Source organism: Chiloscyllium punctatum, chromosome 10 (assembly GCF_047496795.1).
Source record: "Chiloscyllium punctatum isolate Juve2018m chromosome 10, sChiPun1.3, whole genome shotgun sequence".
Lineage (NCBI taxonomy): Eukaryota > Metazoa > Chordata > Chondrichthyes > Orectolobiformes > Hemiscylliidae > Chiloscyllium > Chiloscyllium punctatum.
In genome coordinates, this window is record NC_092748.1 from 103,574,521 (window position 1) to 103,597,448 (window position 22,928).

At 41.4% G+C, this 22,928-nt stretch overlaps 1 protein-coding gene across 2 annotated transcripts in view; it reads left to right on the top strand.

Annotated features, from left to right (window-relative positions):
* The window catches only part of LOC140482415 (contactin-associated protein-like 5), an 878,213-nt gene that overhangs the window by 692,161 nt on the left and 163,124 nt on the right, over positions 1 to 22,928 (top strand). For both annotated transcript variants that reach the window (XM_072579896.1, XM_072579897.1), the window contains one exon: positions 4,565 to 4,698. In XM_072579896.1, the coding sequence (XP_072435997.1) occupies positions 4,565 to 4,698 (134 nt within the window). The remainder of the gene's footprint in view (positions 1 to 4,564; positions 4,699 to 22,928) is intronic.

The following is a 22,928-nucleotide window of genomic DNA, read 5'->3' on the forward strand; positions in this document are numbered from 1 at the left end:
TTTCGGGCATGAGCCCTTCTTCAGGAATGAGGAAAGTCTGTCCAGTAGGCTAAGATAAAAGGTAGGGAGGAGGGACTTGGGGAAGGGGCGTTGGAAATGCGATAGATGGAAGGAGGTCAAGGTGAGGGTGATAGGCCGGAGTGGGAGTGGGGGCTGAGAGGTCAGGAAGAAGATTGCAGGTTAGGAAGGTAATGCTGAGTTGGAGGGATTTGACTGAGACAAGTTGGGGGGAGGGGAAATGAGGAAACTGGAGAAATCTGAGTTCATCCCTTGTGGTTGGAGGGTTCGTAGGCGGAAGATGAGGCGCTCTTCCTCCAACCGTCGTGTTGCAGTGGTCTGGCGATGGAGGAGTCCAAGGACCTGCATGTCCTTGGTGGAGTGGGAGGGGGAGTTGAAGTGTTGGGCCATGGGGTGGTTGGGTTGGTTGGTCAAATCCCTCGAACTCAGCACCGCCTTCCTAACCTGCAATCATCTTCCCGACCTCTCCGCCTCCACCCCCACTCCGGCCTATCACCCTCACCTTGACCTCCTTCCACCTATCGCATTTCCAATGCCCCTCCCCCAAGTCCCTCCTCCCTACCTTTTATCTTAGCCTACTGGACACACTTTCCTCATTCCTGAAGAAGGGCTCATGCCCAAAATGTCGATTCGCCTGCTCCTTGGATGCTGCCTGACCTGCTGTGCTTTTCCAGCAACACATTTTCAGCTCTGATCTCCAGCATCTGCAGTCCTCACTTTCTCCCCTTATTCTCCAACGCCAATGTGAACCGTATCACACAGTGAGCACTGTCTCCTAAATATTTCCCACTGGTACTTAATCTACTGGGCCCACATCAGTTCCAAGAACCAGGTCCAATAATGTATCTTTCATGATGGGCTGGACACATCTGTAGTAGGAAACTCGTTCCATTCCAATCCAGGCAAACTACAGAGGGCTGTTGAGAACTGGGGTCTTAAATGTATTCATGGATGAGATAAACAAATTTATAAGCACTTGTGGAATTAAGAGTTACAGGGAAAAGGCAGGAATGTGGAGTTGAGGATTATTAGGTTAGCTATGATCTCTTTAAATGATATAGCAGACTGAATGCACTCAATGGGCCTACTCCTGCTCCTACAGCTTAAAGTTTTATCATCTTATGGTCTCTCTCTCTCTTCAGATACAGTGTAAGCATGTTCCCATTTACATTGGTATCCACACGAATTGTCATGTTGAGGGCAAAATAAAAATCTTTGGGGAAGTTTTTTTGTTGGCAAAGCCATCTTCTTTGTTCTTCCTGCAATGTCCTCTCTTCCACTAGTCCAAAAACACTCTTTCACTTCTGTCTTTCTCTATGATGGAAGATCAATGACCTGAGGCATTCATTCTTTTCCACAGATGCTGCCTGACCTGCTGAGGGTTTTTTTCTTGACACTTTCTATTTTTATATCAGATTTCCAGCATCCAAGGTTTTTTTTTAATTGTATCACCGCAGTTGAAGGGTTAGCTTAGATTTTGAATCACTGGGGCTTAAATCCACAATCTTCTGACTCAGAGGTGTAAATGCTAACATTGAAACACAGTTGATTCTGAATGATTTGTCAGTCATACTATTCTCTGCATTCTTGTCTCTAACTCTTCTCTTATTGCTGTGTAATTTTGCAAGATCTTTTTGCCATCATAGTATTGATATGTTAAATCGGGCCTGACAGATTGATGCAAAATCCTCTCAATTAGTTCATTTCTACTTTATATTGTGGATACGATGAAATGAATACCGTAAAGTTCTATGTTCTTAAAATCATACTTCACAAGTCCAAAAACATCAGAATTTAATCCTAATACAAAGAACCTTGAATAGTACAGCACAGGAATGGGCACTTCAGTTCATGATGTTGTGCCAAATATGATGCCAAATTAAACTAATCCCTTCTGCCTGCCCTTGGTCCATATCCCTCCATTTGTTGCATATTCATGCGCTTATCTAAAAGTACCTTTAATTGCCCCTGTTGTATCGGCCACCACCATCACCCCTGTCGGCCTGTTCCACACTCCTACCACTCTCTATGTAAAAAACGTACCCCTCACATCTCCTTTGACCATTCCCCTTCTCACCTTGAATGCATGCCCCCTAGTATTAGACATTTAATAGTTTTTTTAATCCAAGAAAAGGAAGAATAAATGATCTAATTCTTTAAAACAAGTTTAATTGAAGCCTTATATTTCCAAAGCACCAACTAATGTTTCAGCACATTGAGTTACTTCAGGTGTTGTTGACTTTAACTTAGTCATAAGGCACGCTTCTTTGTCCATCTGTACAAGAAGCAATTCAAATGCCAACTAGCCTGCTTCTACTTAATGTTATGCAACACTTTTTATGTTAAGTTGTTGACAGCGAGTGGTGTCACCAGCTGCCTCACAGGATGTTTGGCTGATGTGTTTTTCACAGTTGAGTGTTATATTGTCAGGTTGGTTGCATTCCTGGATGTTACATCATTGCTGTGCCAATGCATTAGTACCTCTGCCAGTCTGGTTTCTGTTTGGCACATATTTCAATCATAGGCACTTTTCCTAACTGTGTGAAGAATTTGAAGTCCTCTAAATTTAATTTAGAAGTAACCTTAAAGTTGTTGTTGGTAAGGAATAGGAGCAAGATTAGGCCATTCAGCCGCATGAGCTTGCTATGCCACTCAATAATTCATCTGCTTGTAGTCTCTTTCCATTTTCACACCTGTCCTCCAGAACCTACTCACTTTTTGATCAAAAATCTATCTAACCTACAGCCTTTTAATGATTAACATATTTAATGATATAAGAATAACTTGCTCCTTGCAGTCAGGAGATCTAACAGCTTTAAAGAACATAAAACTTAGAATACTTAGAGCGGCACGGTGGCTCAGTGGTTAACACTGCTGCCTCACAGCACCAGGGACCTGGGTTCAATTCCCATCTCGGGCAGCTGTCTATGTGGAATTTGCACATTCTCCCCATGTCTGCATGGGTTTCCTCCGGGTGTCTCTGGTTTCCTCCCACAGTTCAAAGATGTGCAAGTTAGGTGAATTGGCTATGCTAAATTGCCCATAGTGTTAGGTGCATTAGTCAGGGGTAAATGTAGGGGAATTGGTTTGGATGGGTTGCTCTTCGGAGGGTTGGTGTGGACTTGTTGGGCCGAAGGGCCTGTTTCCACACTGTGGGGGATCTAGTCTAATAACACAGTACATGACCTTCGGCCCTCAATGTTGTGCCAGCCTCTTAGCCTACTCTAAGATTAAATTGTTCCCTTTCTCTACAAAGGAGAGGGTTTTTGGCAAAATTAGCAGGGTATTTGCCACACTAATTCTGACTTGTAATAGTCTTTACCGGTTTCATGGAAAATTAACATACAAAATCAGCAAGCTCAAGGGAAGGCAATGGATGAGGTGTCTTTTGTAGAAGGGAAGTTCCTGAATGCTGTAAATTGGCCAGCAATTTTTGAAGTTTTGTAGTTCATTGAGAACTACATTCCCTAGATGGTCAGTTCAGTTGGCTGCACAGTTGGTTTGCAAAGTCATGTGATGCCGACAGCATGGGTTCAAATCACACACCTCCTGAGGTTACCATGAAGGAATTTCCTTCTCAACCTATCCCTTCTCCTGAGGTGTGGCAGTCCTCCAGTTAAATCACTACCAATGGTCCCTTTCCAATGAAAGAGAAGACCTATGACCTGTTAAGAGTATGGCAATATGACTTGAGTCCCCATCCTCTGAGAGAGCTGATTTTGCAGATTAATCTTAAAATATACTTTTCCAAAAAGTTGTTCCCAGCAAAGACACTTCTAAGAATTTCCCTTTTAGTAGTGCAACTCAACTCTCAATCACATCCTTCCTGAACTTTGTTAGATACTATTAGCTATACACTTGTACATTCAATTGATGAGATGAGATGGGGGAAATGATGCATAAGTAATTAAAAGTCCATTTTATATCTTTGTATTTGTGTATTGTTTCCAAATAAAAGGACAAACTCTCAAGCAGCATGATTTTGAACCTTCTTAATAAACTTTTGAGCACCCAAACCTGGATCACATTGGGATTTTCATGCTGTACTAATTTACACCAATTATTTCAAACTCACAAGCACTTAAAAAATGTTAAAAGTATTGTTCTGTCTTGAGGCATCCCCAACGATTCTACTTTTGTCTTCCTGACACATATGAGAAGTAGATATTTTGCTGTGAAACCCATACGTTAAAGAGGTAGATACAATTACACTGCGTTACATTCCACAGCATAATAAATCTGCTGAGCTAATTGAGCATTTTACTTTTGAACGCATTCATATTGAATGGTAGGTTATTAGTGTGAAGTATCATTTGTATAGAAAATATAAACACACAATTGAAAATAAATGACAAATACAAAATCTAACTAACTTACAGTGTTAGACATAGTAGAATTTTCACATTAGGACAAACCTTAATACTTGAATATGTTATTTTTAGAAAATTATATTTTTCTGAATACAAGTTCTGGAGTTTGACCTATGTTTAGCCTCTTAACCAGATTATATCTCTCCAATTGAAATCAATCAATTCTTTCCTTCCAGGGAGTTTTCAAATAAGATACAAACTGGATGGTGATTTCGATCCTGTTTTCTTGAGTATTGATACCAGAAACTGGGCAAATGGCCAGGTTCATAGTGTCAAGATCGATCGAGAAGGGCAAGCCATCTACATTCAGGTAATATACAGCATTAAGTAGTTTACTTATAAAATAATATTTGACTTCATAGGAGCAATTCTGTGGCCATGTAAATAATATAAATGCTATATAAATTCCAGATCCTAAAGGTTTGGGCTATGTAATAATCTTGAATAAAGTCAGTGAATATAGTTAGTTGAATATATGAGTCAGTGCGTTCAAAGTAATTACATCCAGAGAATTTATGCTTTGTGATATAGTGAGGTTGTGAAATACGTCATAAAAATACAAGTGCTTGTTTTTCCTCCACTCCTTTTCTCTTTACGGCAATCAAAATTTCTCTTGTGCAACTTGCCAGGAGTTCTTTGTGATCTGAACTTCAGAAATAGAATTAACCAGTACCTGCTGATCCAGACTTGTTGATCCAGGCAATGATTAAATTGTAGAAAAGCTCATATTTTACCACTTTGTGCCCAAATATTCAATCTCACAGTCTTTGTGCTTTCAGCAACAGCCAAAATTGTCTTGGCAAGACATTTGTCATTGTGACAGCTACCTTTAGCTGCTTGCATGCTGTAGCCATGCTACATAGTGTTAGAAAAGACACAAAAGGAGACTCTCATGAAGGTTCAGAGGAAAGACCACAATCTCTAAACCTCACAGACAAGAAAGATCCCAGATTAGATCCCTAGCCTTGATGCTTAATGTGGAGATGACTGTTCATATAAGAATAATCATCCATTGTATGGAGGATGGAAATGAGTTAGAGTTTTCTGAGATTCATTATGGGGAGGCATTGGCCTGGTGGGTATTATTGCTGGATAATTAATCTAGAGATCCAGATAATGTTCTGGGATCCAGTGTTTAAATTCCACCATGGCAGGTGGTAAATTTTATATCCAATAAAAATCTAGAATCAAGTGTCTAATGATGACCCATGAAACCATTGCTGATAGTTGCGGAAAACAGCACACCAAGTTCACTGATGTCGTTTTGGGAAGGAACTGCTATTCTTACCTGTTCTGACTGACATGTGACTCCAGACTCATAGCAATGTGGGTGACTCTTAACTGTCGTCTGGGCAACTAGGGATGGTCAATACATGTTGGCCTAGCCAGCGACACCCTCATTTTGTCAATGTGTTTTTTTAAAAAATGCACGATGATAAGCTCTACTAGCACATAGTAACTGTATGGAGAAATATTGGAAACATGTTCTACTTTTTAAATTTGAAGAGTTGTGGGATAATACATTGAACAGCTCCACTACTAATTCTATGTGGCTGTGCTAGTTCAGAGAACCATGATGGCATAATTAGATGTGCATCTGTAGCAAGAAAGCCATATGACTGAGAAAGCCCCGTGAGCAGATTCTGGTATTTAAGTCACTGGAGTGAAAAAATGCTTAATAATTCATCAAATCATGGCTCTTTTAGAATGCAAAGTCTAATTACACCACTTTTCTGAAGTAAGGTAATTAATGGGAGAGACTTGATTTAGTTTGATATTGCTTGTACAGCTCAAAGACTAGTGTGAATTATTAAAACCAGAATGCTATCCTGTAGCTGCTGTGATTTATTTTAATTGGGATGTTCAATACTCAGTGACAATGAATAAAAACACAGTGTACTAGTTTCAAAGTGTGGAAACATGCCCTTTGGACCAATAAGTCCACACTGACCCTCTGAAGAGTATCCCACGCAAACCCATTCCCCTACCCAATTACTCTACATTCACCCCAAACTAGCACATCCCTATGGGCAATTTAGCATGGCCAATTCATCTCACTTGAACATCTTTGTTTCAAGGGAAGGTGTTTGGACTGAGAACTGCATTCTGTAGTTATAGACTAGATGATCTAATAGACATCAGATTTCTGCATATCACAGATTCACAGAATTCTTTTGCCGCAGAAAGACAACGCTGTGCTTGTTAAATGAGCATCAGCACCTAATGCAAAGCTTCTGATATTCTTCCCCAGACACGTGGATATTATTTTTATTTACATATTTATCTGGTGCCTTCTTGAATGCCTCAGTTGAGCTGCCACCACCAGACTTCCAAGCGGCACATTCCTCACCCGAACCACTCATTGAGTGGAAATGTTTTCTTCACTTCATTCTTGCTTCAGTTGGAGATCACACTAAAACTGTGCCTTCTTAGAGTCATAGAGATGTACAGCATGGAAACAGACCCTTCGGTCCAACCCGTCCATGCCGACCAGATATCCCAACCCAATCTAGTCCCACCTGCCAGCACCCAGCCCATATCCCTCCAAGCCCTTCCTATTCATATATTCATCCAAATGCCTCTTAAATGTTGCAATTGTACCAGCCTCCACCACATCTTCTGGCAGCTCATTCAATACACGTACCACCTTCTGCGTGAAAACATTGCCCCTTAGGTCTCTTTTATATCTTTCCCTTCTCACCCTAAACCTATGGCCTCTAGTTCTGAACTCCCCCACCCCAGGGAAAAGACTTTGCCTATTTATTCTATGCATGCCTCTCATAATTTTGCAAACCTCTATAAGGTCACCACTCAACCTCCAACGCTCCAGGGAAAACAGCTCCAGCCTGTTCAGCCTCTCCCTGTAGCTGAGATCCTCCAACCCTGGCAACATCCTTGTAAATCTTTTCTGAACCCTTTCAAGTTTCACAACATCTTTCCGATAGGAAGGAGATCAGAATTGCATGCAATAATCCAACAGTGGCCTAACCAATGTCCTGTAAAGCCACAACATGACCTCACAACTCCTGTACTCAATACTCTAACCAACAAAGGAAAGCATACCAAACACCTTCTTCACTATCCTATCCACTTTCAAGGAGCTATGAACCTGCACTCCAAGGTCTCTTTGTTCAGCAACACTCCCTCCGACCTTACCATTAAGTGTATAAGTCCTGCTAAGATTTGCTTTCCCAAAATGCAGCACTTCGCATTCATCGGAATTAAACTCCATCTGCCACTTCTCAGCCCATTGGCCCATCTGGTCCAGATCCTGTTGTAATCTGAGGTAACCCTCTTCGTTGTCCACTACACCTCCAATTTTGGTGTCATCTGCAAACTTACGAACTGTACCTCTTATGCTCACATCCAAATCATTTATGTAAATGACAAAAAGTAGAGGGCCAAGCACCTTGTGGCACTCCACTGGTCACAGGCCTCCAGTCTGAAAAACAATCCTCCACCACCACCCTCTGTCTTCTACCTTTGAGCCGGTTCTGTATCCAAATGGCTAGTTCTCCTTGTATTCCATGAGATCTAACCTTGCTAATCAGTCTCCCATGGGGAACTTTGTCGAACGCCTTACTGAAGTCCATATAGATCACATCTATTGCTCTGCCCTCATCAATCGTCTTTGTTACTTCTTGAAAAAGCTCAATCAAGTTTGTGAGACATGATTTCCCACGCACAAAGCCATGTTGACTATCCCAAATTAGTCCTTGCCTTTCCAAATACATGTACACCCTGTCCCTCAGGATTCCCTCCAACAACTTGCCCACCACCGAGGTCAGGCTCACCAGTCTATAGTTCCCTGGCTTGTCCTTAAACCCTTCTTAAACAGTGGCACCATGTTTGCCAACCTCCAGTCTTCCGGCACTTCACCTGTGACTATCGATGAAACAAACATCTCAGCAGGAGGCCCAATAATCACTTCTCTTGCTTCCCACAGAGTTCTCGGGTACACCTGATCAGGTCCTGGGGAGTTATCCACCTTTAACCGTTTCAAGACATCCAGCACTTGGAACAGTTTCTCCCTCTCTACTTTATCCACCTGCTCATGATTTCAAAAACCCCTGTCAGTTCTCCTCTTAGCCGTCTTCCCTTCAAGTAAAACAGTCCCAACCTTTTCAATCTATGGTCATAATTGAAGTTCTTTATTCCTGGACTGACAGCCAGACTACTGCGACCACTCGGACTCATAACAGCACACAAATCAACAGACATTCTCAGACAACAACTCACCCGAAAGAAAGGACCCAATACCCAGCATGAGCAAACCCAATGTAGTGTACAAAATCCCATGCAAGGACTGCACAAAACACTTCATAGGACAAACAGGAAGAAAGCTAACGATCCGCATCCATGAACACCAACTAGCCACAAAACGACACGATCAGCTATCCTTAGTAGCCACATACGCAGATGACAAGCAACATGAGTTCGACTGGGACAACACTACTATTATAGGACAAGCCAAACAGAGAACAGCCAGGGAATTCCTAAAGGCATGGCACTCATCCACAGATTCAATCAATAAGCACATCGACCTGGACCCAATATACCGACCACTGCAGCAGACAGCTGGAACTGACAACCGGAAGCGGCAGATTCAAACCACTACAAATGCTGGAGGAAAGATCACAGAAGCGCTTCACAGGAGGCTCCCAAGCACTGAGGATGTCACCTAGACAGGGGACGAAACGCTTGCAACACAAATTCCCAGCTCGGCGAACAGAACCACTACAACGAGCATCTGAGCTACAAATCTTCTCACAAACTTTGAATGTTTCTTCTTAAAATAAAAGTTACTGGACTCAACTGAGACCATAATAACCTGCTTCCTTGGCCATGTTTTTTGGTCATCTAATGTAATAGCTTTTGATAGGATCCAGAGTTTAATGTTGCATTATAATGATCTGTTTGGATCATTTTATTTCACATGAGTGTAAGTTATTATTATCACACTCTAATGGAGTCATGTACATAAATAAAAGTACATAGAAGAATGGTAGCTCATGTGTTCCTTTGAAAAGCTGTGAATCTGGAGTCCTGGAGGTTGCCAATAATTCTAGGTGGCCATCTTCCAAGAAGTGCTTAAAAGCCACTGACTTCAGTTGATGAGAAGTATGATTTGAATAGCATGGGTACCTTTAGATACAATAAGGTAATTATGTTTTTAGAGATGGATATTCAACAGCCCAAATATTCATTCAGGCGTACTTTGAAAGAATTAAACTGAAAAATAAAGAGCCTTGGGCATACCTTTCATGGTTTGTTGATTACAGACAGGAGCAGAAGGCTGAAAATGAACTTGTTATTTCAGGTTTGAAAAGGTGAGCACCATGTTCCTTGAAATTATACTCCTGTTTGCCTGATATCTAAAATGTGCACTACAATTATGTTATTACAGAATGAAAACATTTCAGACTTAATGAGAATTATGCTCATAAATTCAAGGCATTGCAGTATGTAGGTGGAATATGCCAAGCAAGTTTCTTGAGAACATTTGAGAATATGAAAGTGCTAAATAATAGTGGTAATATAATTGGTCTTGTACATCCAACTTTTGAAAAGCTTTTGATGAGATCTCATGTCAGAAATCAGTGTAGAACTCGGGAGCCAAAGAGACAAGTTGTAAACTGATACTGATTGGTTAGATAACAGCAACCAGAGAGTACTTACCAACGGTAATAGCTCTATTACAGAATAGCTATGATCAGCAAAGTCTACTGAAGCTCAGGTCTCAGACCATTATCCTTACAACAATATTTATTCATGAACTTGATGTAGGAATTGTAAATATAATTCCTGAATCTCTCATGGGGATGCCAATTTTTGTTGGGAAAGGAAACATTCCTGAACGGAGGTGGAGCAGGAGGTGTTGTTTTAACACATGAAACGATGGCAGTTCAAATTTAAAATGCAAGTTTATGAATGTTATCACAAGAGTTGGCAACTAGAAAATATTTCCAACATTATAGAATACTTAAATGTCATTCCAGTGCTATTTATATGAATAACTTTGCACCTTTCATCTAATTAAAAGGCTTTTATGACAGCTCATGGTTTTTCTGCTTTGAGACACCTGGAGACTGCTCATTTCACTGGCAGAGCCAGGAAGGGATAAAATGGCAGATTTAATCCATTAGTTTTCATTGGGACAGAGGAGCATAGGAACAGGAGGACGCCATTCAGCCCCTCAAACACTTTCCACCATTCAATTATATTATGGCTGATGTGTGACCTCACTCTATATACTTGTCTTTGATTTGTATCCCTTAATAACTTTGCTTAAAAATATCTCTCTCAGATTTAAAGGTTTAAAATTGACAATTACTGACAATTGCCTTACTGTTGGATTTCCTGAGGGCTTCCCACAGTAATGAGTCACATTTTGGGCTGGCTAGAAGATAAACAGGCTGAAATTTTCTAATGACTACTCTGAAATAGCAAACAAAAGGCCCCATCACTAACAACAGAAGGTCAGCCACAAACTTAACAGGCTGCAGGTTAACCTGGCCATTATTGTACCTGATAGGAGTTCCAATAAAGAAAAGCCTGCTTCCATTGAATCTGTGCCACTCAAACAAATGGAGCTCGAGACTGTAACACCAAAGGATCATAACAAATAGGAACAGGAGAAGACCATTTGGCCCCTGCACTGCTATTCAATAGAATCAGGGCCAATCTGACATTTCTAACATCTCCTTTCCTGCCTTTCCCCCATAACTCTTGATTCCCCCACTGAACAAGAGTCTATCTATCTCAGTCTTAAATATAGTCAAGGCCTCTGCTTCCACAGCTGTTTGTGGTAAGGGGTTGCAAAGGGTCACAAACCTCTGAGAGAATAAATTCCTCCTCATATCAGTCTTAAATCGGCATCTCTTAATTCTGACCACAAAGTCATGAGACCATAAAGATATACGGGCAGAATTAGGCCGTTCAGCCATCATGTCTGCTCCGCTATTCAATCATGGCTGATATGTTTCTCAATCCCATTCTCCTGCCTTCTTCTAACCCTTGATCCCTTACCTATCAATAAATTATATATACACCTGTCTTGTATACACACAGTATGAGTTCCACAGATGAACAACCCTCTTGCTGAAGAAATTTTCCCTCCTCTCAATTCGACAATGCTGTCCCTTCACTTTCAGAAGATTGAAACATCTTCTCCACATCAACTCTGTCCAAGTCTCTCAGCATTCCGTAATTTTAAATGAGATCCTCCCCCGCCTCATCCTTCGAAACTCCATTGAGTGTAGACCCAGAGTCCTCAACCACCCCTCATATGACAAATTCTTCATCCTTGGGATCATTCTTGTAAACCTTCTCTGGACCCCCTCCATGCCAGCATATCCTTCCTTAGATACAGTGCCCAAAGCTGCTCACAATGCGGTCTGACTATAGCCTTACTCAGCCTCAGCAGTGCATCTCTGCTCTTGTATTCTAGCCCCCTTGAAGTAAATGCTATCATTGCATTTACCTTCCTAATCCCTATTTCACCATTTAAAAATTATCTACACCTCTATTCTTTCAACCAAAGTGCATAACCTCACTTTTTCCCACATTGTATTCCATCTGCCACTTCTTTGCCCATTCTCCCAGTCTGCAGACTTCCTGCTTCCTTCACAAGACCAGTCCCTCCACCTATCTATGTGTTACCTGCAAATGTAGAAGCAATAGCCTCAGTTCCTTTGTCCATATCATTAATGCATAACAAGAATAGTTGTGGTCCCAACATTGATGCCTGTGGAATACCACTAGTCACTGGCTGCCATTCTGAAAAAGACTCTTTTATCCCCACTCTCTGTAATCTGTTAGTTCACATCCTCTCTCCATGCCAGTACCTTGCCCTGACTATCATGGGCTCTTGTCTTATTCAGCATTTTCACATGCGACACCTTGTTAAACCTCCTCTGCCAAAAGTCGAAAAGTGTGGTGCTGGAAAAGCACAGCAGGCCAGGCAGCATCTGAGGAGCAGGAGGATCGATTTTCAGGTATAAGCCCTTCATCAGGAGGCTTATGCCCAAAAGGTTGATTCTTTAGCTTTTCAGATGCTGCCTGACCTGCTGTGCTTTTACAGCACCTGACTTTTCGATTCTGATCTCCAGCATCTGCAGTCCCCACTTTTTTCTCCTCTGCCAAAAGCATTGTAAGAATTCAAATACATAACCACTGGTTCCCCCTTCATCCTCATGATCCCACTCATCATTCAAACTTGGAAATATATTGCTGTTCCTTTGTTGTCATTGGGTCCAAATCCTAGAGCTCCCTCTCTTATAGCATTGTGTGTTAGTTACACAAAATGGACTGTTTTTGTTTGAGCTCACCACTATCTTCTCCAGGACAACTATAATTTTCAGAATGCTTTTGATAAGTTTACTATATGGGATTGAGAGTCATACACTAGCATGATTTGAGGATTGACAGAGAATATCAACAAATGGGTCATGCTCAGGTTGGAAGAGGGGTGCTGCAGGGAAAAACGCTTGGGTCCAGGGATTTAACAATCTATATCAGTGACTTAGTTGTGGAAGTCAACTAGGAATGAGTAGTAAGTTATGACCCAACCAGCAACATCCACTTCCCATGAATGAATGAAAAAGAATTCTGCTATTCTCCCTTACTCCTGGCATCAGGCTGTTGGAACTCCAGTTCCCCTTATCTCTCTCCCTCTTTTTGTAAATGGTACAGTTAAATTTTCAGCCTTTGAAACTGTAGGTACGATTGCAAAATTAATTGAATTGTGAAAGGTGTTTGCCGATATATCCACTATCTCTGGCACCAGCTCTATCAAAACTTTAGAATGAAGGTCAGCCAGTGGTGGGGATTTGTCAATTGTCCATCCCATTAATTTCTCTGAAATGACTATCCTATTAATACTAATTTATTTTTGTTCCACAATCTCTCTGGACACTCAGATCTTAATTGTTTCAAGCAGAGTTCTTATGCCTTCCTCTGTGAATACAAACACAAAGAACTGATTTAGCTTCCCTGCCATTTCTCTAATCCCTATTGTTTTTTTTCCACATTTATCTTCGCTAATATTTTCATTTTACACACTGACATAAGCGTTTGGAATCTGTTCTATGTTTCTTGCTATTTTATTTCCATAATTTATTTTCATTTCCTTTAACATTTTCTCATTCCTGTTTTGCAGACCTCAAAGGAAAAAACACTTCAGAGTCCTCAGGTTATTTTGCCAATCATTTAAGCTTCATCCTTTGATCTAAGGAATACAAAATTTTATGGAGACAAAATTGGCTAATTCTGAATTTGTTGAATAACAGTACAATATGTGTGGGTGGAGACTTGACAGAAGTAGTGGGTGTTCACTGGAATGCAACTTCTTTTACATCAGCTTTTAAAAATTATTTCTAAATCCTCTGAGTGAACTCAATTTTCAATTTTTAGTCAGTTTTGGTTTTCGTGAGCTTTTCTGTGCAGCTCTGAGGTTACGGCCACCTGAGCAGGATTAGTAAGACTTCTGTCTTTCTTGTTGTGGGCCAGACCAAATCCCCTTCAAATACAACATAGAACATAGAAAAGTACAGCACAGAACAGACCCTTTGGCTCACGATGTTGTGCCGAGGTTTAATCCTAATGCAGATGCATGGCAGATGCAGTTTAATGTGGATAAATGTCTGGTTATCCACTTTGGTGGCAAGAACAGGAAGGCAGATTACTACCTCAATGGTATCAAATTAGGTAAAGGGGCTGTTCAGAGAGATCTGGGTGTTCTTGTCCACCAGTCAATGAAGGCAAGCATGCAGGTACAGCAGGTCGTGAAGAAGGCTAATAGCATGCTGGCCTTCATAACAAGAGGGATTGAGTATAGAAGCAAAGAGGTGCTTCTGCAGCTGTACAGGGCCCTGGTGAGACCACACCTGGAGTACTGTGTACAGTTCTGGTCTCCAAATTTGAGGAAAGACATCTGGCTATTGAGGGAGTGCAGCGTAGGTTCACGAGGTCAATTCCTGGAATGGCAGGATTGCCTTACACGGAAAGACTGAAGCGACTGGGCTTGTATACCCTTGAGTTTAGAAGACTGAGAGGGGATCTGATTGAAACGTATAGGCTTATGAAAGGACTGGACACTCTGGCAGGAGGGAACATATTTCCGTTGATGGGGGAGTGCCGAACCAGAGGACACAACTTAAAAATACGGGGTAGACCATTTAGGACAGAGATGAGGAGAAACTACTTCACCCAGAGAGTGGTGGCTGTGTGGAATGCTCTGCCCCAGAGGGCAGTGGAGGCCCAGTCTCTGGATTCTTTTAAGAAAGAATTGGATAGAGCTCTTAAAGATAGTGGAGTCAAGGGGTATGGAGATAAGGCTGGAACAGGATACTGATTAGGAATGATCAGCCATGATCATATTGAATGGCGGTGCAGGCTCGAAGGGCAGAATGGCCTACTCCTGCATCTATTGTCTATTGTCTATTGTCTATTGTCTATAAAATATAATTACTTAACCTATGCACCCCTCAACTCACTGCTATCCATGTGCATGTCCAGAAGTCACTTAAATGTCCCCAATGACTCTGCTTCCAACACCACCGCTGACAATGCTTTCCATGCATTCACAACTCTCTGTGTAAAGAACCTACCTCTGATTTATACCTTCTTTATACCTTTATACCTTCCTCCTAATATCTTCAAACTATGACTCCTCGTACCAGTCGATCCTGCCCTGGGAAAATGTCCTCTGGCTATTGACTCTACCTATTCCACTCATTATCTTGTATACCTCAATCAGGTCTCCTCTCTTCCTCCTTCCCTCCAGAGAGAACAGTCTGAGCTAATTCAACCTTTCTTCATAAGACAAGCCCTCCAGTCCAGGTAGCATCCTGGTAAATCTTCTTTGCACCCTCTCCAAAGCCTCTGTATCTTTCCTATAATAGGGAAAATCTCCCTGTATCCCATATTTGCTGACTTTATGAATGATCTTACTATGGGGAACTTTATCAAGAAAATAGCCAAGACTCTAACTCTTATTTAAAGGCACCTCTCAGGCAATGGATTCAGCCTGGAGCCCAGTTACAAGTGGAGTTCCTCTGCTGTTTGTAATTTTTATTAATGACTTGGAAGAGGGAGTCAAAGGGTGGGTCAGTAAATTTGCAGATGATACGAAGATTGGTGGAGTTGTGGATAGTGAGGAGGGCTGTTGTCGGCTGCAAAGGAACTTAGATATGATGCAGAGCTGGGCTGAGGAGTGACAGATGGAGCTCAACCCTGTCAAGTGTGAGGTTGTCCATTTTGGAAGGACAAATAAGAATGTGGAATACAGGGTTAATGGTAGGGTTCTTAGTAAGGTGGAGGAGCAGAGGGATCTTGGGGTCTATGTTCATAGATCTTTGAAAGTTGCCACTCAGATGGATAGAACTTGTAAGAAGGCCTATGGTGTATTAGCGTTCATTAGCAGAGGGATTGAATTCAAGAGTCGTGAAGTGATATTGCAGCTGTACAGGACCTTGGTTAGGCCACATTTGGAGTACTGTGTGCAGTTCTGGTCACCTCACTTTAGGAAAGATGTGGAAGCTTTGGAGAGGGTGCAGAGGAGATTTACCAGGATGTTGCCTGGAATGGAGAATAGGTCGTACGAAGATAGGTTGAGAGTGCTAGGCCTTTTCTCGTTGGAACGGCGAAGGATGAGGGGTGACTTGATAGAGGTTTATAAGATGATCAGAGGAATAGATAGAGTAGACAGTCATAAACTTTTTCCCCGGGTACAACAGAGTGTTACAAGGGAACATAAATTTAAGGTGAAGGGTGGAAGGCATAGGGGGGATGTCAGGGGTAGGTTCTTTACCCAGAGAGTGGTGGATACATGAAATGCGCTGCCTGTGGGAGTGGCAGAGTCAGAATCATTGGTGACCTTTAAGCGGCAATTGGATAGGTACATGGATGGGTGCTTAAGCTAGGATAAATGTTCGGCACAACATCGTGGGCCAAAGGGCCTGTTCTCTGCTGTATTGTTCTATGTTCTATGTTCTATGTTCTAAAATATAATTCGTAATGTCACAGTACCAGGCTTGAAGCAAAACACAGCTACACACCTCTTACAATACAGTAAAAAATACAAACAAAAGAAAGAAGAGTTGGTCTATTTTTAGTGGAAAACCTAACAGAAAAATAAGATTATTTAACTGCTAAAAATCAACTATTCCAATATAATAATATCCCATTATCCCACAGATTGACTCACATGCAATGCTGTAACCGAGAGAGGGAGGTATGGCGGCTTGTATAATCATGCTTCAAAATTCCAACCACTATTAACAGCTAAACTAAAACCCTGGTTCTGTGGGAGCTTCACTCCACCCATTAATGCTGCATCCATTTTTCCAAACTTATATTAAAACAAAACCCAAGGCCTCACAAACTATTCACTTTACTGGCTTGGAACAGACAATTCTTCATCTCTGTCTGAATCTCTCTTCATAAAAAAAGTACAAAATAAATTTCTTAAAACCACAGTATAGTCACATTTCACACTCCTCATTTGACAACAACAGGGCTTTGTTTAAAAGGACCAAATCAGTGAGTGTTTAGCTGTTTAGTTCTAGGCTTTCATTAGTTCTAGGCTTTCAGGAGTTTCTTAAAAGAAAATAGAATGCTATTTATTTGATCCAAGATAAATAATACATTTTTTGATTTTCTTCCTTTCTTTCTCTCTCTTTCTTTCTCACTATCTATTTCCCTCTCTCCCCATTTCTCTTTCCCTCTCTTGCCCTCTCTCTCAGAGGCAGAACACACACACACTTGATTTTCATACACACACCGACAGATTACAGAGTGAAAGGATGGATTAAGCAATTTAAAATCCAACAAAGTTAACTGGACTCAGTTGCCCTTTTGGATCAGTGTTGATGGGGTTTAGCAATCTATCTTAATGTTGTTTCTGTTCTGAAGATGATAGTCATGGGATTGAGTTCATCTTAAAATCTCTGTCTTCAGCACATGGAAAATCAAAACAGCTGACAAGGCCATTTCAAGTTGTCTGCGAAGGGACAGTGACCTGCAAAGCAATCTTACTTCTTTAGGTCTTGTGTGCTTTTGCTGTTCTATAGAGAAACCCAGTGTTTTAACACATAAATGGTTACCTGAATTGTCACATGACTGTCCTTCTCTGACAGCCTAGGAATACAAGTATGACTATAGCTAGTTTATTGCAGTAGTAAATTGATTAAGTTGTAGCTGCAATCCTTCCTCTTAGCCACAGATCTTTGCTGGAAGTGATTACATCGAATACTGAGGTCCCTCCAGTTGAGTCAGGGTGTCCTCTGAACAAGAACAGCTCTATAGTCAATTCACGTTTGCTTGAGTAAATTATGTACCACAGAAAATGAATACACAATTTAGCTTGCACTCATGAGGACAATTCACCAGCAAAGGGAAAACACTTTGATTGATTTATTGTAGTCATATGCACCCAATACAATGAAAAGCTTCGTTTTGCGAGCAGTGCAAACAGGTCATAGCAAGTTACACTGAAAAGTACTGATGGATTGACTACACACTGTGTATTGGTTTTGAAGTGAGTGAATGCTGAATCTGATGGATGGGGTGTCAGTGAAATGGGATGCTCTGTCAGAAATGATGTCAAGCCTCTGGGAATTTATTTGGCATTTTATGTTTATTTTAATACACTACGCTCTCTCCAAAGGAGGACCTTCAAGCACTGTGTAAGATGCCATCATCTGGATTAAATTCTACTCCAGAAGTGGACTTGAGTCCACAAATTTCTGAGACAAAGATGAGAGTGAGACAATTAGCTGATTTTAGTTACTTTTTAAAAAAATACATGTAGGTATCCATCTGTTAATGTCATTAACTGTCAAGGATAAATGGTTAAATTATCTCTTCTTGGAGACAGTTATTGCCTGGCATTTGTATCATGCAAAATATACTTGCAACTTAATGACGCAAGTCTGGATATTATCCAGCTCTTGCTGTATATGGGCATGGACTGAATATCTAAGGAGTCATAAATGGTGCTGGGCATTTATCAGTGAACAATCTCACTTCTGACCATACAGTGGAAGGAAAATCACTGATAAAGCAGCTGAGAATAGTCAGGTCTCGGACACTACTTTTGGGAACTCCTACAATGAGGTCCTGAGACTGAGATGAGTGACCTCCAACAACCACAACTTTGTACTAGGTAGGATACTAACCAGTGAAGAGTTTTTCCTCAATTCTGATGGACTCATGGTTTGTGAAGCCACCCTATTGCCATATTCAGGTCTTATGTGCTCTTGATGTCAAGAACAATACCTCAGCTCTGGAGTTCTGCCTTTTTGTCCAGACTAGATCAAGCCTCAGGTGAGGGCCCTGGTTGAACATAAACTGAGCATCAGTGAGGTATGAACAAGTACTGGTTGATCGCACTATCAACAACCCCTTCCATTACTTTGCTGATAATTGAATGTACACTAATAACACTTTGATTTATACAGTTTTTGTGAACATGACATATTTAGACAATTAGGAGAAAGTGATGACTGCAGATGCTGGAGATCAGAGTTGAAGGGTGAGGTGCTGGAAAAGCACAGGAGGTCAGGCAGCATCCAAGCAGCAGGAGAGTCGATGTTTCAAGCATAAGCTTTTCATCAGGAGTGAGGAGGTGGCTCTAAGGGGCTGAGAGATAAATGAGAGGGGGGCTTGGGTTGGGGGAAGGTAGCTGGGAATGCGATAGGTAGGTATAAGTGAGGTGAAGGTGATAGGTCAGAGAGGAGAGTGGATTAGATATGTGGGAAGGAAGATTGTCAGGTAGGACAGTTCAAGAGGGTGGTGCCAAGTTGGAGAGTTGGAACTGGGATAAGGTGGGGGAGGGAGAATGAGGAAACTGATGAAATCCACATAGATCATGTGTGGTTGGAGGGTTCCAAGGCGGAAGATGAGGCGTCCTTCATCCAGGCATCAGGTGGATAGAGTTTAGCGGAGGAGGAGGCCCACAATTGTTCTCATTGCCTGATCGATAGCAGTGATGATGCTGCACTAGAACATGTCGATATGGAGCATGACTAGTACTCAGTACGATTGCCAGAATATTCTGAGGACCCAACGCTATTGCAGTATCCAATGCCTCCAGCCATTTTTGATATTAAATGGAATGAGTCAAATTTGTTGAAGACCGACATCTGTGATGCTAGGATCCTGGGAGCAGACTGTGATGTATCATCCACATAGCACTTTTGGCTGAATGTAGATTCATATGCTTCACCTTATGTTTTACACTGATGTGCTGGAACTTAGTTCTATATTGAGCCTTCTCTCCCTCATAATAGTTGTTTAAATGCCCAGCACTACTCACAAATGGTTGTGGCAGGACTGCAAAACTTAGATGTGATTGACTTGCTGCCTCTACTGTTTGGCACATAAATACTCTTCTAATGTAGCTTCCCAGCTAGATGCCTCATTTTCAAGTTTGTTTTGTGCTGCTCCTGGCATTCACTCCTGGAGCTTTATATTAAACCATTGTTGGCTCCTCAATTTGATGGTAATGGTCGAGTAGGGGATTTGCCAGGCCATAAGGTTAAAGCTTGTGGTTGGATTTAAATCTACCGTTGATGATGGCCCACAAAACTCTTTGTGCTCAGTTTTGAATTGTACCATCTGTTTGCAATCTTTCCCAATGACCATGGTAATAGTTCCTCACAGCACAATAGAGAGAAACTTCATCCCCATAATGTACACTCTTACTGATACTGTCATGGAGAGATGTATCTATGACAGGGAGATTGGTGAGTTCATGGTCAAGTAGATTTTTCCCTCTTGTTGGTTCTCTTTCCATCTGCCACAGAGCTACTCTATGAGGTATGCCCTTTCGAATTCAGGTAGCTTAGTTAGTCATAGTGCTACTGAGCTATTTTATGTAATAGGCCTTGAAATCAAGAGTACATTCATCCATCCAGAGTACATTCTATGTCCTTGCCATATCTAGTGTATCTTCTAATAGGTGTTAAATATGGAGGAGTACTGACTCATCAGCCAAAAGGGTGGGAGAGTGATAAGCAGCTAAAAATTTCCTTGCTCAGATTTGACCTTATGCCATATGATTTAATGAGGTCTGGAGTAAAATGTAAGGACTCCCAGGACAAACCACTCCCAACTATATACGGCTGTGTTACCGCCTCTCCTGGTTCTTTTGGTAGGAGAAGAGACAGCTAAGAGGGTGATAACAATGTCTTGGACATTGACACATCATATTTAATTTTTTTTGGAGGACTTATATTTCAAAAGGTTGTGAAAAGAATGATTTATTTTATGATTAGTTGGAGTATCTGAAGTGGTTTCTTTAAAAGCAGTCTTTCAAAGGTCAGTGTGGACATTGGAGTTTTCTTTCACAAGACTTCTGAGAAATCAAATGACTGAGATTAGGTACTTGTTCTTATAAACCCTTGCTGAATATGTTCAAATAGGAACTGGATGGAGAATGCTTTGGTATCTGGAATTAGTTGGGGAACAAGAAAACTGTGAGGAGGGAATGTCCAGCTGATGGAGTAACAGAGCTGTACAGCACAGAAACAGACTTTTCGGTCCAACTCATCCATGCTGACCAGATATCCAAACTTAATTTAGTCCCAGTTGCCAGCACTTGGCCCATATCCTTCGAAACCCTTCCTATCCACATACCCATCCCTTTTGAATGTTGTAATTGTAACAGTCTCCACCACTTCCTCTGGCAGCTCTTCCATACACGTACCACCCTCTGTGTGAAAAGGTTGTCGCTTAGGTCCCTTTTAAATCTTTCCCCTCTCACCCTAAATCTATACCCTCTGACTTTGGATTCCCCCACCCCAGAGAAAAGATCTTGTCTATTCACCTTATCCATGCCCCTGATGATTTTATAAACTTCAAAAGGTCACCTCTCTGCCTCCGACATTCCAGGGAAAATACCTCCAGCCTATTCAGCCTCTCCCTATCGATCAAACCCTCCAACCCTGGCAACACCTTTGTAGATCTTTTTTGAACTCTTTCAAGTTTCACAACACCCTTCCTGTAGTAGGGAGACCCAGAACCACACCAGAACCAATAGTGGCCTAACCAATGTCCTGTACAGCTGCAACATGACCTCCCAACTCCCATACTCAATGCACTGACCTATAAAACGTCTGTTTCACTATCCTGTCTACCTGCAACTCCACTTTCAAGGAACAATGAACCTGCACTCCAAGGTCTCTTAATTCAGCAACACTCCCCAGGACCTTACTATTAAGTGCCTAAGTTCTGATCTGATTTTCCTTTCCAAAATGCAGCACTTCACATTTATCTAAATTAAACTCCATCTGCCGCTCCTTGGCGCATTGGCCCATTTGATCAAAACCCCATTATGCTGTGAGGTAAATTTCTTCCCTATTCAATACATCTCCAATTTTGGTGTCATCTGCAAATTTACTAACTATAAGCACATATATGGACAAGCACATGGATGATAATAGGATAGTGTAGGGGGAACGAGCTGAGAATAGTTCACAGGTCGGTGCAACATTGAGGGCCGAAGGGCCTGTTCTGCGCTGTATTGTTCTGTGTTCTATACCTCCTAGGTTCTCATCAAAATCCAGCACCTTCTCCTCTGTAATATGGACATTTTTGAAAACTCATTATTTCCGTGCATTTTCTATAACCTTCATGTTGAGATCTGTGTGTGCATGTGTGTGTGTGTGTTGCACATTTTGCGTGATATAAAGGAACAGATATTGATCCTTCTTTATCATTGACTGTCTATTTTAGCCAGTTGCATTTTAGTTGAATATTTGTGTTCTGATAATGAACTAATTATTTTGTATTTATTAAGAAACCGAGTTGATAGATTGTGTTATTTAAAACCTGTAATTGACAGGATATTTATTTAGGAGATAGTGAGGACTGCAGACGCTGGAAATTCAGAGTCGACGAAGTGTGATGCTGGAGAAAGCACACTAGGTCAGGCAGCATCCAAGAAGCAAGAAAGCCAAAGTTTCATGCAGGACTGGGGAGGGGGAAGGGGCTGATAATTAACCATCTCATTCACTGGGAAACGTTGTGACTCAAGAACTAGACGGATCGAGTGATGGTGCATTCCTCCAGCCTCAGTTTGAACAATTACATGGACATTTGATTGGTCAAGCAACATCCTGACAGTTGTGGGATACCTCCTACAATTTTGTGAAAATATTTAGATAAAATTTGGGAGGACTTTATAGGGCTGACAAATGCTGTTGTCATTTCTGGTTCCGAGGTTGTCATCTGTCCAGTTTGATTCCTTCTCTAGTACCATATCGGGTCTATTCTACTCTTATGTTTCCTGTCACCTAGCATAAGTACCATTGTCTATTAATGTCCAATTGCTTATAACAAACAGAGATTGTGTTGGTTGACATATTTTGTAAGCTTGACATTATAATTAAATATTTGGCTAGGAGGCAAGATCATCATCGTAGGAGCCTTGAAGAACTGAGCTGAGAAGCCCTTGTTGTACAAACATTAATGTATGTCTCAGTTGATTTGTAAGTGCTTGTGAGAGTTTAGTCCTGGTAGATTGCCTTCTCATGC